Source organism: Dermacentor variabilis, chromosome 5, assembly GCF_050947875.1.
Source record: "Dermacentor variabilis isolate Ectoservices chromosome 5, ASM5094787v1, whole genome shotgun sequence".
Classification (NCBI taxonomy): Eukaryota; Metazoa; Arthropoda; class Arachnida; order Ixodida; family Ixodidae; genus Dermacentor; species Dermacentor variabilis.
The window spans coordinates 12183159-12201677 of NC_134572.1; the positions used below are offsets into that span (position 1 = coordinate 12183159).

Consider the following 18519-nt stretch of genomic DNA (forward strand, 5'->3'; position numbering starts at 1 on the left):
AGCAGAATCCTCCCCTAACCCCTCCCCCCCCCCCTCCGCGCCCTTTTTTTTTTCTGCAAAAAGCCTCACACTGCGCGCTATACTGAACCAGATGGCTCTGGCATTGTCCGCTGAACTAAGCATTAAATGAGGCACAGGCGAGCTTAATTAACGCAAAAATTGAATAGGCTCGAGCTTAACATGTATTAGGTGGAAGCCTTCACCGAGTTAAACGTAAGACCTGGTCATTCTTCATTGCTTCAATGCCATTTAGAGGTCGACCAAGGAGCAACTACATATCGTTCTGGAGTATGGAAGATGCCTTGACTGAAGGGAAGTCATGTATCGGTTACTTTCGGTGATTCAGCTTCATACATGTGGAGCCCCCAAAGCTCTTCTAAATATATCTGTGCATGCATGCCCTGGAAGCGCAGGAAGTAATAGGAATTGAACATCTGCAATACATATGTATTTTCATCCACGCGTGCGCGCCAATAAACAGCACTCTGTCCGTTGAAACCTGACCTGTTCGAACACTTCCAGAGAACACAATCTTGATACAAACTGTGATAACTTTTGAAAGCTATACGCTGACCGGCTAATAATTTAATAAACGCGTATCTTTGTTTTGGCTCTTGTGTAAACGCTGTCACCACACTTGCTTTTTTTTTTTTTTCTTTTGTCTCGTGTGATACGTGAACTTTGTTTTGAATTATGTTACGATCGTTGAACGAATCACGCATGGACCAGAACCGCATATAACACGCGCGAAGTAAAGGTCATGCTGAGTTAGCCAGCCAGTGCAAGCGAGCACGTGTAACTACAGCGCATGGGCAAAAATTAAAACCAGCTGGCAGTGCTTATCGGTACTTTCCTTTAGCGTATATAAATTTATCGAGTATGCGTACATTGTCTATTGCAAATCAATATAATGTCATGAAATGTTGGAGATGATATAGGTGCGGTCGTGTAACAAGCAAATGTGCATGCGTCATGGTGTGAGGTGTTGCGTGAGCTGAGCACTTGTGCTGAGACGTGCCGTTCCTCTGTTCTAGTGGTCCGTACAGAGGCCGCCACGTCCAACCAGAAAGGTATGAGGACTACAATTGGCACATACATCTATGCGTGTATATACGCGCGTATACAGCGTAGCTGCCGAGCGCTTCCGATCTGCACCAGGGAAATTCTTTCTCTCGAGTTCCGGTCTACACTGCAGGAGATTTGAAAATTTCACTGTTGCGGTTTGAGAAAGAACAATAGTCACGTGTCATTTTTCAAAGTCAAAATTTTATTCTTACTGTCACGCGGTGTTTCTTCATTTTCTTTTTTTTTCTCATTTTTTCTTTTGTCTTCTTCTTTCTTTATTTTACCTCGTGGTGTGTGCGATAATTGTCCATCGACGACGTCGTGCAGAATGCGTCGGTTATCGTGAGATCTTCTAACTTAAGCAGCATTGTGCTTGCTCAGCCTTTGGGAAGAAAATGATTGGGACGTCGATTATAGGAGTCCTTTCCGCCGCAGAATAATTCAACTGTCCGCATTTTATTGAGATAGGTACGGCAAACAAAGCTGCATTCCCGTTACTGCATGCTCTTCCCAGGTTTAGCAAACACCATGATAATCAATGGCTTTTTGAGGCCTGGCCTATACATGGGCTATTAAGGAGGAAAGTCGTTGTACACCATGCGCATATACAGGGAAGGCCGGAGGACAGAGGGCTTTGGATTTTTTTTGGGCGCCTCGTGCTTTTCAGCATGCACCGATATGTCAGTGTACATCGCCTCGTGCACGGCAAAACGAAATGAAACTCGCGCGACTTCGTACTCAGCAGCAGGAAGTCGTATACGCTTAATTGTACACCATGGCGGTTCGTTTCCCACTGCGACGTGGTTCTTGAGATATGTCAGCAATGCAAGTCGCTGGTTTCGTTCCACTTGTATTATTGAAGGAGCTGAACCTCCCTTTCTAAGTGTGTCTTTTTTTTTTTTTTTGTTTGAATGTCGCACAACAGACCTTGGCGTCATATGGGCGATGCCGGCTACTCCTTTTCACTTAGCCCAGCATAAGGGAGTCGTACAAGAAATAGCAGCATACACGTTTGCTCCGAGAAACTTGAGACATAATAAATATGTAAATTAAACAAGTGTTGGAATGCGTGTAGCACGACGCTCAAACGCGCACATTGCACGCATAACAACTAAAACAGCGAAGCAGAACGCGTGACACGCACACGCTTCATTCAAATTAAAACGGAACAGCTTTCTCGAACTCTGCAAGCTATACGTGCAGCAAAATACCTGAGAGGCAAATTGACAGTTACTGCATGGGTGACATAAAAAAGCTAGTGCGAAACAATATCAGTGCATGCGCTTTGCCGTCACAGTCATATATATATATATATATAGTCTCTCAGCCCTATAGCGAGCGGACCGGGCACGGTGCACGACGTGAGCAGCCGCCCCCGAAACAGCGCGCGAAGAACACCTCTGGAAGCGGCGCTGACGGAGCCACACGTATATGTATACCGTCACGAAGTGGATCGCGCGCGCGTCACGCAGGCGCCGCCGAGCAACTGTAGCGCGTGCACGCTGAGGTGGCGACAGTGGTGACGGCTTGCCGCGGCGTGGCTGAATTTATAGACCTTCTCAGATGCATCGTACCGACGGCCGACGGACTGACAGATTGGGCTTAAGCAGATCCTCTTCAGTTCACGACGTATTCGGAGCGCGGGAAGGCGTGCAGTGTTTCACTGAAGCCGCACAACAAGCTGTCGTCAGCTAATCAACGGCAGATTCCACAAGGGTGTTTCTCCAGAAGCCACAAGCTGCACGCGGAGCACAGCGTCACGAAGACACGGCGGCGCTGCCGGGGCTTTCCACAGATATATATATATATATATATATATATATATATATATATATATATATATATATATATATATATATATATATATATATATATATATATATATATCATGGCTCTAAGCACTTGAGGAATGGAGGAAGGGGAGGGGGATATAAAGAAGAAAGAGGAAGAGAGGGAAGGTCGAGGTTGTCACAGAGCCCTTGGCTCACAGCGGCAGCCATGGCTAAGTATCGCTTTGACGTTAGCCCGCGGTCGGACCCACCCTCATCAAACGACGTTATTTTCACATAACGGTGCATTCTCCATATGTCTATAGGCTTCTCGCATTATACCACACAATATTATAAACAATTCGAGTTACCTCCCGTAAGCATGCATACATTCATAGCATTTCACTTGCCGAGGTGTCCATCAAGATGTGACATTCCATGTGAATGATGCATGCATGCTCGAGAGGTTGCGGTCACTGAGCAACGTCGTTAAATGCAGCCCATATAGTACGAAGAACGGAGAAGCCAGGGTGTTCGATTGTTTCTGTAATATTGAACCTATATACACAGGGTATACTGCCACACCATGTTATATAGTGCACGCACGCTTTTGTAGACGTCCAGGTGCTTCCTCTGTTTAACAACGTGCAGTTCGAGCAATACCTCTCACATGTTTCGTTAGTGTGATTAATGAGCACATAAGTGACGGTCCACGACTGGCTCACGCGACAGCACCGCCTGTGCGCATGCTATATAGGCAGCAGTTGGCGTGCGTATATGCTGCTTTGCGGTCTTTATTGTTTGTTTTATTTCTCTTATTTTTACAGCCATCTATAGCTTTAACACGAACAGGGTAGTCGTGTGCTGGCATGTCTGCGTAGCGATCTTCATTACCCGCCGAGGTAGCGTAGTGGCTTTGGTGTTGCGCTGCTAAGCCGAGGCCTCGCGGGATCAATTAAATGCCGCATTTCGATGGGGGCGAAATGCAAAAACACCCGTGTATCCTGCATTAGGCACACGTTAAAGAACCCGAAAGAGTCGACATTATTCCGGAGTCCCCCACAAGTGCCTCTTACTCATATCGTGGTAATTGGGCATGTTAAAACCCCAGAATTTAATTTTAATTTTTGAAAGATGTCCATTTTCGATCATAGATGGTACACTTTAGCTGCGAAATAGTGATTTCTGAGTAGCGCTTTAACCTTGTTTGCTATTTAATTCTTCAGTGACATTGATTACTGAGTGATGTTTCTACTACATTTAATCGTTTTCTTGTGATAACGACGTTGTATCCTGACTGCGCAGATATGAGGCTGTGAAAAAAAAAAAAAAGACGAGAGAAATATATTTTTTATATTTCAACTTCCACTTCCTCTTGACAGTATATCGTTCATGCTCGGCCATTGCTTTGTTCCCTTGAGTCAGAGTGAGAGCTCACGAAGACGTACTTCGGATCAGCCGCGACAAGGACGGACGATGTGCCGAATGGTCGTGAATGAGAATCGTCGATCGCCTTCAAGGCGATTTTGCGCTTGAGCGAAACGGAGAAGGAAAAAGAAACGAGTTGGACGATGGGCAGCGACTCGACGCGTTCACTGCAGCCCCCCTCCTTGGGGAGGCGCTTCCTGCGGCGCGCTTAGCGTTTCGGCGAGAGCCTAAGTGGTCCGGAGTGTAGATCAACTGGAAGTTATGTATGAGCACCGACGACGCCGATGTGTCATCAGTGTCCCACGATGAGCAAAACGAGTACAAGGTGAAAGCAGCAGCCAACGTTTCGACAAGTGGACTTGTCTTCTTCAAGACCTGTGTGCAAGCAATGTCCGAGTGACTTGTTCGCTCGGTATATACAGCTCCGACTGCGCTTTGAGAAATGCTTCTTGTTCCCTTGTGTATATAGTACGTAGGTATATCCAGATTAATAAAATAATCATAAACACGCATCTGCGCAGGAAATCTCGCACCTGCATGCACGCTGAAACGTATAACGAAACTACGCATATTATAGCGTTTGTGGTCCTGAAGAACGACTGTCGTCATCTCTTCCTTGCCCACGTTTTCAAACGGGATGTTCTTTTTACTGGCCGTTTTTTTTTTTCTCCACATGACAAATAATTTAGCTCAAAAACAAACACGGAGTGCATGTGAGCGATATACAATTACAGTTTTTAATCCATTTGCACGTCGTGAACTACGTCTTCGATGTCATACCTCAGAGCATTAGACGTAATTTTAGACAACCTAGTTTTCTCATACTTGCGTTAGCTTTATTGGTGGCTATATATGTATTATATCGCAGTGGGAAAGATAACTAAGATTCGCTAAAGGACAGTAACGAATTCCGCGCACGTTATCTTTCTATGTATACATACATGCAATAGGCTTGAGCGCACATTGAAAATGTTACAAATATGTTTCGAAAAAGCGATGAAGAACACAAACACGAGGAAGTGACCTCCAAAAAGACCAAACATATTTACTGAACTAAAATTAAATTTGGAGAAATATAGACAAAAATGGCTTGCAAGTCATGAATACCGACGCCATTCAATTCAAAATTTGTGTAACTATGCGCGTGATTGAATTGCTGACTCCGTAGTTGGCATGCAGTATGGTTCGCATGGAATGCACTGAAAAAGCTTTAAAGATAAATATTGCTCTCACTGGAGGCGAGCAGAGAGACTGCAGCGCTGCTTAGTCGAAGTTATGACCGCGGCCGCACATACATGTGCCAGGAACTTTCTTAACGAACTGTACTAATCACGAAGACGATGGAAATGGAACAAGTAAACCACAAGAAATCCGATTTAGTCTCGGCCTATAGTATGCGCTTTCAGCGAGCATGCCAGGAACATTGCGAACGCGAGGCGTGTGTCACGAATTGAGACGTCTTTCTCCGAAGCCGGCAACCGTTGGCGACAAATACCGGCAGCGGCAGAAGGCGATTCTTTAAACGATAACGACCGTGGAATGACGTCAGCATCACTTTCGGGGAAAACTGGGCGCCCTTATCTCCAAAAGCCGGCCGGAGGCTCTCAGCGCGCGACCGCGAATCCCCGCCGCTCCCCGCGCCAGTTATTTTAAAAGAGCAATTCGCGGCGACTGAGTTCCCAAATTCGGCGTACCGGGCAAGATACACAGCTCACCTCGCTTGCAGTCGCCAGGAAGCCGAATTTGGAGAAGTCGTTACCTGTCGAATCTGCTAAGAGAGAGAGAGAGCACGAAAAGCAAAGAAAGCAACAGGACAAAGTGTAGGGAAGGAGAGAAGATGACAGTGTGTAGCTTGACTTCGCAAACAGCCGATGTGTCGCCTAAATACACGGCGCAAGCGGCAGCCGAAAGAAAGAGCCCTTCAGGAAGCCCTGTGAAATGGCCATCGCGGACGCGTCGGCCGATGCATTTTTCCCCCCTACCTTCTCGTTCAGGGCGATATTTACGAGAGCAGCTGAAAGCAGACGCACAGAGCAGGAGAGAGGTCCCTACAGTTCAGAAGTCCTGTCAAAAAACTTCGCCGCCGAAGGGTATCTGAATTGGGACACGCCCCCAGCCCGGGTACCGTACCCACTCCTCGCGCCCCATTGGCTATCGCCATTTTGTAGGCGTAGCCGAAACAGGGATCCGCCTTCCTGGCATTGATGTGGAGAGGGGGTGTCGGCGGACGACACCCCGAGGTGGCGAGCGGTGCGCGCCGACAGCTGGCGCCTTCGCTCCCCTCTCGCGCTCCTCGTGTAAGCGCAAAATAAAAGCGTGCGAAGAGCCGCATTTGTAATTCCATCGGCCTCACACATCGTGGCTCTCGCTGGATTGAATTTGACTACGCCTTGTTTGCAGGGGCGCTTCAAAAGAGGGTTAAGCGTGTTATTGCTCCGCGATGTCTGGCCCGCATTTTGAAAGAGTCGAGGAAGGAGCGGGCGACGGAACAGCTGCTGAGAGTTCGAGCGCTTGACTACAAGCTAAGAAAATGATACTGCGATGGAATGAGAACTAAATAATGTAGTAGCGCGTGACCAATTCTTTCTTAAACAGCGGTTACTCGAACCTTTACATATGGCCATGGGGATATAAAAGCGCACGCAAACTCGATGACGTTCCCAGTGAAGCATTTGAACGCATATCACATAAAATGAATACCATTAACTGCGGCTTGGTACAGTTGAGATGTAAGCTTCGAAAGCACGTTAGGTGATGCAACTAAGCCATGCACCTATTATTCAGGCTTCAATACTAAATCTGAAAATTTCGCACTTGTCCAAAAAGAAAAGTATCAACTATAGTGAATGCACTCACGTTTATAAAAAAAGATAATATTTTTTGCCGATTACACGATTCCTTTTATCTGAAAAATGTATCGCACTTTGGCATTTTATACCTTCTTAATGACTTCATCGTTTTAATATATAAGCTTCGTAATTTATTATTATCATTATTATTATTTGTTATGTTGTATAGTCCCCGTCGTGTTGTATGATATATCATAATGCCACTTTTAGGAGCACAGACGTGTTTATGCGTTCTGCAACTACAGATTAATGTGGTCAACACTACAACGTTTGATGACACGTACAAACGTCCCGGGATGAACAGAGTAAACGGCATTGCGTGGTTAAGTTTCCGTTAATTTGAAAACCAGGCAAAAGTTTAGCCTTGAGCCGGGCCCAACAGATAAAGTGGCAGCAAAGTCATTTTTAAGCTTGCGATATCTTCTCGAATAACGCGTCGGGCTACGAATCGAACTCAATGCTCATAAACTTGAGCTATGAAGTCTAATGCGCGCACGTGCGCGATAGTTTATTAGGCGAAGGACAAGACTGCACCTTGGTCATTGACTGTTGCAGATTTCCTCAGTTTTCGCTTTGCATGCACAGAATTTATGAATAGACGTATATTCGAATACAGTAGCACAACGTCTCTTCGTCTCAATGCGCCTGTTGGCCGTATGCACGACGCCTGTAAATTTGTTAACGTCGAAACTTTTGTTCAGTCTCCATCTGATGATGTTCTGCATGGCCTCCCGTATACAAACGGATACATGCCCGGTGTTTAAACGAACACTTTGAAAAATGTTTAGAAAATGTCCGTCTCCTCGAAGAGACGGACATTACTTGCACAATAAAGTGAAATGCATAATTGCCTAATTAACAAAATTCCCATAATTAAGGTTTTAGCTAATTACTTTATGACGCATATTGCAATTTACAAATTCTAGCGGGTGAGACTGCAAGGCATACCCACTTGAAAATAATTGTGGGGATGACAACATTTACGAGATATGCGCAGTCAAACTTGCGGGATATATATACCGCAAGTAAGCAAAAGGTCAGTGCATGCATTCTTATAAGAATGCACTGTCGTTCTGCTTACCTTCTTAACAAAACGTCGTTTCACGCATTGAAGGACAAAAGTAACTGGAACGCCAATGCATGTTATCCGGAATGTTTGGGAAATATATATCTCGAAACTGGAGTCATCCTGAGAATTCGTTCCAAGTGGATCCGCCTTGCAAACTCCCCGGCTACAATCTGTAAATTGCAATATGTGCCATACGGTAATTAGTTGAAAACTTAATAAGGGATTTTTAATTAATTAGTCGATTATGCATTTCAATTTTTTGTGCACTTAATGTCCGCCGCTTCGAGTAGACCAACTCATGGCTACAACTGCCATCTCTACAGCCTTTCCCGCGGCGAAACAACCTTGCTGCGCCGCTTGTGGCTGGGAGTGGCGTTCACGAACGCATACTCCTATCACCCGCAGTGGTCGCTCAGTGGCTATGGTGTTAGGCTGCTGAGCACGAGGTCGCGGGATCGAATCCCGGCCACGGCAGCCGCATTTCGATGGGGGCTAAATGTGAAAACACCTGTGTACTTAGAATTAGGTTAACGTTAAGGAACCCCAGGTGGTCGAAATTTCCGGAGTCCACTACGGCGTGCCTCATAATCAGAAAGTGGTTTTGGCACGTAAAACCCCATATTTTTTTTTATGCTCCCATCGTTTGGGAATGGAATAGAGCCCGACGTGCGACTCCTGTGAGTGCGAGGAGACCATCGAGCACCTATAGGTGCTCGATGCTCGGTGCAGGTACACAATATATATATTGTGTACCTGCATGCCCTCGCTATATACCATGTCCAACGTCTCTCTCTGCGGGCAACTTTACGCCGACTGGACTCGAGACTGTTCACCGAGTGAAAGATACTGGGACCGTGGCCACCCCCGTCACTGGCTCGAAAAGCGATTCGTGCACTAGTGCAATAATTGAAGTGCACGGCTTTAGAGACCGTTTATAGTGTCCCTGTGTATAGCACATGTCCCTCCCACACGCTCTTGTGCTTACTCTCTCCCTTTCTTCCTCTTTCTATTCCCCTTTCCCCCACCCCCAGTGTAGCGTAGCAAACCGGATGCTCTTCTGGTTGACCTCCCTGCCTTTCCTATCCTTGTTTTTTTTTTTCTCTCTCTCTCACGGACTAGAATTGTGCTTTCTCCCACAGGCAATTCTTTAAAAATTTTAATAGGGTTCGCTGAAACGCCCGGTATATATAGTTACGGGCGTTACGTTTGACACGACAAATGGGCACCGATTCATCCGACAGACAGTTCCACTGAATTATAATATGTAATGTTTCAACTGGTGCCTTTTATCACTGCACAGCTGTTATAAAATTGACTGCATATATCGCATCGCATGTCCCTTCCACGTGAGTCACGTATAGGCAGGTTGTTCCTCGTGTGTATACGATTTGTCCTATGTAAACAGAACATGTATACGCTGTTGCTTCCTCTATATATATACGCAGTCATAAATGCTGGAGTCACCTCGCGCTATCGTTGCTTAGATCACTGTCTATTATGGTGTATACCTCGGTACTGGAAATGCTGAACAACATATATACTTATGTTTCACAGATGAACCTCGGGATGCGCATCATTTATAGCGGTGGGCTTGGAATAATCATTTTAAACAACGTATACTGTAAGGCTTTGTAACGCGCCGGAATCATATTCTGCACGCAAGCGTCTCATCTATGCCGTGTCTCCATCGATTTCTGGCTGCCACAGCTGCTGCAGTTGCCACATGCATACATGTCAAGCCAGGGGGACTGGTATCGCCTGTTTTACAGCAGAAAGGTTACAGTATAAGACGCCGCGGTCCTGTGCGGGACCATCGCGTGGTCACATGTATAGCTCTGGTGCCTTTCGGCATGTTTATGTACCACTTCGCTTTTTCTTTTGTCTCATTATTATTTGTGTGTGTGTGTGAGTGTGTGTGTGTGTGTGTGCGTGTGTGTGTGCGTGTGTGTGTGCGTGTGTGTGTGCGTGTGTGTGTGCGTGTGTGTGTGCGTGTGTGTGTGCGTGTGTGTGTGCGTGTGTGTGTGCGTGTGTTTGGCGCCACGTATACGTGGCGCCAGAGACAACGCAGCTGCAATAATCGCAGATATATAGCTGCGATTATTTCACGCTCTACGCAATGTAAATCCGCGTCAAACGCTTGCGGGCAGTGGGAATCTGAGAAAACGTTGAATTTCCGAGCAATTTGGGACCGTATTTAGCCACTCAAACCGTACTGTTATGCTGTTTGCATATACATATATAGTGCAGGCTGCGGGAAATCCGAATTCAACGTTGCGTGTTCATATATTGGCCGCGGAAATATTCAGCTTTTTCAGATCCCGTGGTTTCATGCCTTCTCCACAATAAGTCTTTTCGTGCAGTTGGTACTTCGATTGACCATCACAGAAAAGCACCGCTCAGCCGTAGTTCTAACGTGGCTATCGCTAACTGCAGAAATAATGCAGCTCCATTAATAGATTAGACCGTAAATACAAGGCCCGCCCTTGAACACGACGTTATATACTATAAATTGCAACGACAAGTTGACAACTCCAATTCACGGGTAATGTCCTGTTACAATCGCCTTCGTTTTCGTTTTCTCTCCATCTCTCTGTCTTTACGTGCGTATGCGTATTGCGGATTTTCTGTTCGTTGATTCCAACAGAGCGCGGCCTTAAGTTCACTATGTGACGGCAATTGTCGATACGCGTATGGAGCAAGATGAACGGTCCCGCAAACTTCTCACTAGTTAGTGCGTGACCGGGGTTGCGTCACCCGCTTTCTCCGATCGCAGAGTGGCCAATGCACCGCGGGCAAAGACGCAATCTCTCATCACGTTGCTGCGATGAATTCGCCCTCCCGCAGTGAAGAGGACGATTACATACATCAGCGAGGCCTTGAAAAGGACTGGTGCGCGTGTGTTTGTGCGTAGACGCGGTGACTTATCCATGCATGGTGGTCGCTCACACTGCAGTTGATCGCGTAGCTCGGCGCACCTTGATAGCGCCGCGAGTGGTGCAATAAATCAAGATGCTCAGCTATACACTCTGTTGGCTGGCTGTTTGGTGTACTATATAGATATGCCACGGTCAGCGAATCGCTATGGGTTTTTAACGCATGCCAGGTAGAATTAACGCCGTGGGGTATGCACGAAATACTCTTTGTAGCTTTTGCGTACAACTGATTACATTGCACCACCTTGACCTTCACCACCTATGCGAGCACATGTCGACGCTCTTCAGATTGTTTCGTATCTTCCATGCATGCTCCAGTTATTTAGCATGTGCACTTTCCCGCACAGCTCTTCCAGTAACTTGTTTGACTTCCTTTATACGTATAGGCAGCTTCTCTGCACTACATCTACTTATTCCCTGCCGCACTTTATCTGAATTTCAGAGAAGGAGAGGGAGAAGAAAGGGGAAAAGTACAGGGAGGTTAACCAGAAGGGAAAATTTTATTTGTTACCCTACACTGGGGAAGAGGGGAGTGCAAGGTAAAGAGATAAGCAGGTAGAGAGAGAAATTTCAGGCTCTGAAGTCAGCAAGCACGTAGAGCCTGTAAGAACTATGCAGCGCATCTTCCATGCGCAGGTCACGTCAGCGTTGTACTCCATTTGCTTATAAAGGAGGCATAATGGCGGTAAAGATGCCGTGCAGAGAAGTTGGCATCTGGACTATGGAAGATGTAAAAAGGTGCACCTTTGTACCTGTTGGCGCGTACCATAGTGGAAAAGGTCTTTGAATTCACCTTCCATCGTGATTGATGCCTTCTTATTCTTCTGGAAGTTGGTGTCCCCTTCTCTCTCTGTCTCTCTTTATTTTCCTTGTATTGTCCGCGTTTTGCCTTGCTTCCATAGAAAGACCACTGCGAAATTTGTGCACGCAGTCGCCACCGCAGGTTGAATTTGGGGTTGCACGTAATGTATGCCACGGGAAAAGGCTTCAGGGAAGGAGCATTATGGATCAGCTTTAATAGAGGCCAACAAACGCTCATTTCGTTTATTGCGTATGCACGCAATTACAATTAACAGAACACCACATCGTGGGAGCTGCATTCTGAGCTGAATGGCGCATTTCGCAAAAGTCTATACAGGCTTTGATTTTATTTACATTGCGTTGGAGACTTGCCTGAAGTGCTTCCGAAAGAAGAACAATGTAACGCTATTGTTAAACTTGTTCACTGGTGAACCGCATGACAAATGCGGGCATTTCACTGCGAACATGCGTCATTATTACCACTTATGTACGCTGCATACAAACTTGAATCTATGGCGCTAATGAATGAATAATTTCCGTTTATTGTGCTCAAATTGGCTTAAGTAACTGGCGCTCGCCTCGTACGTTTAATAATGCAGCGCCATCCGTGCTATTTTGGTCATATTTCAGCAAGCGCTTTGTACTGCATGTCTCGCACATGTTTTACCAGGGAAGTTGTTAAGCGGTGGAAAACGTCCGCGATAAAGGTGCACGCAAAGTGTGGGTAATAATTATATCCGTTGGAAATATTGACAAAAATCCATTCTGAGAAAACCGCTAGAGCCGCGGAAACTGCTAAATCAGTGCACAGGCGCAGGGAAGGCGGATAAACGCTCCGAGGATATACAGAAAGCAGCGCACCGAGTCGAGGCGGTGGCCTATATGGCTGCTGTGGGCGCGTGGAATGGGCAGGGGCGATGAGAAGCTCTACTTCAATTTGAACTACAAATCTGAAGTCATTTCGCACAAGCCTGCCGTCCTTATTTATTCATTTTTTTTTCGCTGATGCTGAACAGAGAACAATTATATACGATATAATGCATGCGCAATGCTCCTTGCTTATTTATACATGGTTACTTCTGTTCTGGCCCGGTTATTATTCGGTCGTGTATCTCGCAATGTATACAGATGCTTGACCCGAGTAAATAGACCTACAGTGCCGACCACCAAATCAATTTCCATACTTCAGTTCCCACCTATAAACGATTGCAGGGATAGCGGCTGTCTGCCAGGACATGACATTGTATGATATTGCTGCCTTGTAACAACGGTACTTCTAAGGGTGACTATTACGCCCCCGGTTACTTTGTCCAGGCTGTACCTAAAAACGATGCCTAGCACTTTGTGTCTGTACGAGTCTTGGGAGCGTTCTAGTTTGTTGAACTCGGTTATACTATTGTATTTTCAGGCTGGCCAACCGCATACCCCCGTGGTTCACCTCCCCGTTCTTACTTATATTTTTTTTCTGACAGCTCGACGGGAAGAGAGGGTCTGTGAAGCTTTGGGGGAGGATCGCTTTTAAGAACAAAGCGAATTTCGCGGCTAAGACAGGTCCCGGACAAACAAATCCGTTTGCGCACGCAAGATCGTTTCCAGGCACAGGCTGCGAATGTATCTGCTGACTTAAAGCCGGCTGTGCCGCCAGCGTATTGACTCAGTGCTTTGCGAAGAAGCTGCCCTGGCAACCCGAAGAAATGTTTACCGGAGGAGTGGCCGAACTGCGGCGGCTCAGTCACCTACCTACATACGACCATCGAGCAACTACCTCGTCGGGTGAAACTTTTGCGCAACAAGTCCTAAAGCCTGACGAAACGCTTCTGGCGGATTCAGGCACCACAGAGCGGAAAGAGCGACAGGACGTTGGGCTGTTGGGTTCGCGAAAGGTTCCCTTTTTGCCTTCTTTGCGTTGGCTACCGCATCTGGACAATCGCGAGCGTGGCAGCAATAAGCCGTTATAACGCTGGAACAGTGAACTGAATGAAATCAAGCAGGAAGTGTCACGGCACAAACATCACGCCCAGGACGAGCGAACACAAGTAGCGCGGCTTCTGCTCGCGTAATGTCGTGTTCGCGTCTCGGCGATAATTGCCGCGGGTTTGAAATCGCACGTCACCCGTCGGGAATGCTTCTCGGAGAGCAAGAAGAAAGGAAGTGACATTTATGCGAGGGGCGTCGACTATTTACGATGCGTCTGTTGCTTGCAACTCCACACAGACGCCGAGTTTGCTCGCACCGAGTTTCCGGTCAGCGCCGTCGCGCCCCCGCCACGGGCGGTGGGAGATGCAACCGCTCGATCGGGGTACGAGGTGGGGTGCCGGGAGGGGGTGGGCTGACGGCACTGAGGGAGGCGGGCTTCACTCGGGGGAGAGTACGCGCCGGGAGCACCCCGTGGGAAAGGCGCCGCAGGGAGCCGCGCTTATCGCCGCGCGCCCAGGATTGCGGGAAACGAGCCGATAATGGGCCGCAGCCGCCACCCCGAGGCTGCGCCACCACGCGCCGCAGGCCGACGGTTTGGGCCGCGTCCACCGCCGTCGCCACTGACCGCTCGGCCGCGTGTGCCTGCAGCGGAGGCGCGCGTTTTCGAGCTCCGGGGGCGTGACGAGGCTCGTGGCCGAACGGGCCGGCCGGTCGCCAGCGATTCGCGGCTACAAGGCAGAGTGAGCGGTGATGGCCGACGCCTACTGCTCGGATCAAATGTGAAGGTCTGCAGTAGCAAATTACGCAAAGCAAACCACTCAAGGCGTGGTATATATACTCAGCACGCAGTGCTGGCGAAAACGATATGTACGCGGCTCTGGCCTCATAGTTACCCTCTCTTTAAACAACAGGCATTGTAGTGCTCGAACAAACAGGACGAGCGGGCGAGATAGGTGTGGTTTACAAAGAGCGGCAAAAGACCAACACGCCGTATACGCGTTGTAGTGGTATTTTAGCGTGCACTGAATGTGGCCTTTGTTTTTATTAGAAAGTCGGCATTAAATGTGTATATTTCCTGACCATATATTTATAATTGATCGTAGTTGCTAATTATTTTCGTATATTTCATTGAACTAGCTTTCCGAAAAAAAAAATGCTGGTTAGTTGAGGTGGTATGAGGTCCTTTTTGCAGTCACACCCCCAAATGGTACTGTACCTATGAAAAAAAAAAGAAAATAAAAATTTGAACATGATTGAACAACAGTAAAACTGTAGTCAAATATGTCGAACCCACTATACATACTTGACAGAAACGCTGGTCTATAGCTGGACGTTTGCAATGGAAAACATTCTGTTACTCTAAGCCATATATATGCATGTAGGGAAGGATAGCACTTGCTTTAGAGTGCCAGGCGTGCTCCAGAATCCCAGCCAGAGTGCCGACGTGGCGACAGCTCTTGTTACTCACGGTGTGGCTTCAAGACATTTGACAAGGGCTGCACAGCCCCTTCCAAAAGTTCCCAGAGGCTGTTCACATGCCTTGCACCTATAGTCGTATATTACATGAATTTACATTGCTCCAAACTTCTGCTCTCTGCTGGAGGAGGCTTTCGCTGGCATCTTCGCAATGGCAGATGGTTTCTGCAGTAGGTGTGACTGCTAGACCACGACCCAGAGCGTGCGGAAGTACCGCATGAGTTCCTGTTAACATTGTATTCAAGTTGTTTGGATTACTTTAAAAATGATTTAACATGAACAAACAATTTTATAACTTCATATTTGCTTATGCGCTATAATAGCACGTTATTAAAAGCACAGACACGAAACACTAACAGACGGTTGATCAATTTCGCATCAACCGTCTGTTAGCGTTTCGCGTTTGTGCTTTTAGTAACGTGCTGTAGCGCATAAGCAAGTATGAAGAGCCGTTATAGCTCGCCCTTTTCATAGCACTCTTGAATCTTATAGCTCCTGACACATGGTCACTGGGCGACTTGAAAGCGATGGCGGGTCACTTAGCTAGCTCAGGTTCACCCATTTGAAGAGTGCCGGTGTGCTCAGACGTGTCGCGAGTTCTTGCAAACATTGTCGGATAGCAATGTCGGATCAGCAACTAACCGATGTCGCCCTCGCTCTGCGCAGGTCCCCGGTCTCGCCGCATGAAGAAGCGCGAGAAGAAGGAAGAGAAGCGGCCGCGCACCGCCTTCACGGCCGACCAGCTGGCGCGCCTGAAGCAGGAGTTCCAGGAGAACCGCTACCTGACCGAGAAGCGCCGCCAAGACCTGGCGCGGGAGCTGCGCCTCAACGAGTCGCAGATCAAGATCTGGTTCCAGAACAAGCGAGCCAAGATCAAAAAGGCCTCGGGACAGCGGAACCCGCTCGCCCTCCAGCTGATGGCGCAAGGCCTGTACAACCACGCCACCTCGTCGCAACAGGGCGGCACCGGAGACGACGACGACAACTCCTCCTCGTGACACTGAGCTGCTGCATGCGCACGTCGCCGCTGGGACCAAGGGTCAACGTCGCGACCATCCGGGCAGCGCCGCGACCCTGCTCCGCGAGGGGCTCGTTGTGCTCGGCAACTGGTGCGGAGACGCGTGCAGCTGCGCGCCCGATTTTCGTGCAGACTTCAATTACCGGAGAGCCTGTGTCCGCGTGGAGCTTTGTGCGACGGTTCCCTTTACGTGTGTGCGTGTGTCTGACGAGAACCGAACCCGGGTACAGACAGACATTACAGAAGAAACGAGAAGGTGAAAGGAATAGATGGGAAAATTGGTTGCGAGTTTAAAGATATTTTTTCTCCTCCTAAACATCATTCAAATTGTCATCTGTTGATCTCATCTATGACTCTATAACAGATCAAAGTGAATAATCGGGCAGTTAGCGACGTCCAAGCCCCCGCTTTGGTGATTCATAAAGCGCGATATATGGCGGCTAGAAAATCCATGGGCTCGACTTGCTAAAGTGATAGTCTCCCCGTTAAAAGAGTGCGCGCGCTCTAAAAAAGCACAAAGCAAACGTTCCAGGTCTCGGTAATTGTTATCCATGATTAATTTTTGAAAGCAATAACTCGAATCGCTTAATAGTGCAGTAAAGCTCGGGCCCAATCGAACCTCGTGGCCAGAAAACAGTTAAGTCGCGCGAAGAGCCCACGTTGCTGCACCAGATGCAAATGCATGGCCAAAGCGTCTCCCATCATGTGAGCTCAACGTCAGCTCGAGGAATCCTGAAAGACTTAGTCCACGTCCTTTGTCACCAGTGCCACCAGAGAGCGAAAACGCATCCAACAACGCTTGGCGATTACATCACTCGGCGCTCTTGATGTGAACCTCAAAGGCTACGGCTTTAGGATCGCTCCGCGGGCGCCCTCAAAAGCTATATCAACGATAGTTCCTCAAGGTCATATAGGCACGGCATGCTATTTCGAGACGGATACGCACCGACACAGCAGAGTTGTATTTGCAATGGCACTCAAACCGCTTCCACTGTGGCCTGCTGCAAAAAACTTAAACTAGCTTCCATCGTGACTGTTTTGCAAGAGAAGATTACAAGTCGCACCCACCTCCTAATCACAACTGCACTCTATAGACGAATCCTTCCTGTTGCGAAATCCTCTGGCGACGCGGTGCAGCGTAAGCCCAAGAGCAGGCGCACTCTCTACAGGAGGTTAGCGACAAGCACGCGACCGCGCTGCCTTCAAGACTCGCTGGCTACGCAAGAGCGTCCAACGTGGCACCCTGATCGTTCCCGCGGCACAACAGCGCAACATCAGCCGCATGGTCGTTCTCCGCGGTGCTTACGAGGTGGCACGCGGGAGAATGCAGCGTCCGAGTGCACCTGAAGGACGACGCGGTGTTGTGTTCGCCGTCCCTCCTGCTTGTTTCGGGTCTCGTGCGTTGTCTTCAAGTGCTGGACGTTTGGAAGACTTGGTGACCCCGTCCCAACGCGGCCCCGGACCTTCTAGCGGCGACGAACAGTGGTGCGCGGTGATCGATAACTAGTGCTGCGGCGCAGGTGTGTGCGCGTGTGTTGACCATAGTCACCTGTACAGATACTCAAAAAAAAAAAAAGACTCGATCGTGCAGAAATGACCACCACCATGTTGGCGGCCTCTCCTTTCTGTCTTTCTGTACATAACCTGTTGTCCTTTCTTCTCACTGTTCGTGGTCCTCGCACTGGCGGCAAGGACATTGTCTTATATCTCACAAACGCTATAAGAGAAATACACATCCTACACTTCTCAAAGGGCTGTGTTGTGTCTGTGTCCTTGGCCTGCTTCCGGCGTCACGTCACGCTCTGGACGGCCTCTCACTCGTCTAAGAAGTCGGGCGTTGCCACTGCGAATGGCTGCTACACTGATCGCAAGGCCTTGCAGCACGACCTCTGGTACAATGCGCAACGGTTGACATAATTCACCCGCGCAACGAATGGGGAATCCGTGCTTGGAGGCCTTCAGACGCACTTTAACAAAAAGGCGCATTTATTGTCTGCACGAGCGCTCGTCGTGCCGCTGATGTTCGGTCTTACCCCCCCGCCCATCCTCCTCCCTTGGAAGTGCACAAACAAGAAAGCATATCTGTGTTCGACGTTCTGTAGTAAATTTTAAAAGGCGCTAGCTGACCTCATGCTAGCTGATAATTGTAGAAGCTCCTCTCAAATCCCATACATGTCGTTGCTCTGAATGCCTT

The 18519-nt window shown here is 48.1% G+C and overlaps 1 protein-coding gene across 2 annotated transcripts in view; it reads left to right on the plus strand.

The window, feature by feature from the left end:
* LOC142582251 (homeobox protein engrailed-1-B-like) overlaps positions 1–18063 on the plus strand; it is a 108011-nt gene extending 89948 nt beyond the window's left edge. The window contains exons 2-3 of one of the 2 annotated variants that reach the window (XM_075691722.1): positions 1035–1070; positions 15974–18063. In XM_075691722.1, the coding sequence (XP_075547837.1) occupies positions 1035–1070; positions 15974–16305 (368 nt within the window). In that variant the 3' untranslated portion in view covers positions 16306–18063. The remainder of the gene's footprint in view (positions 1–1034; positions 1071–15973) is intronic. The other variant, XM_075691723.1, reaches the window with a different exon arrangement.
* Positions 18064–18519: the final 456 nt, after the last annotated feature.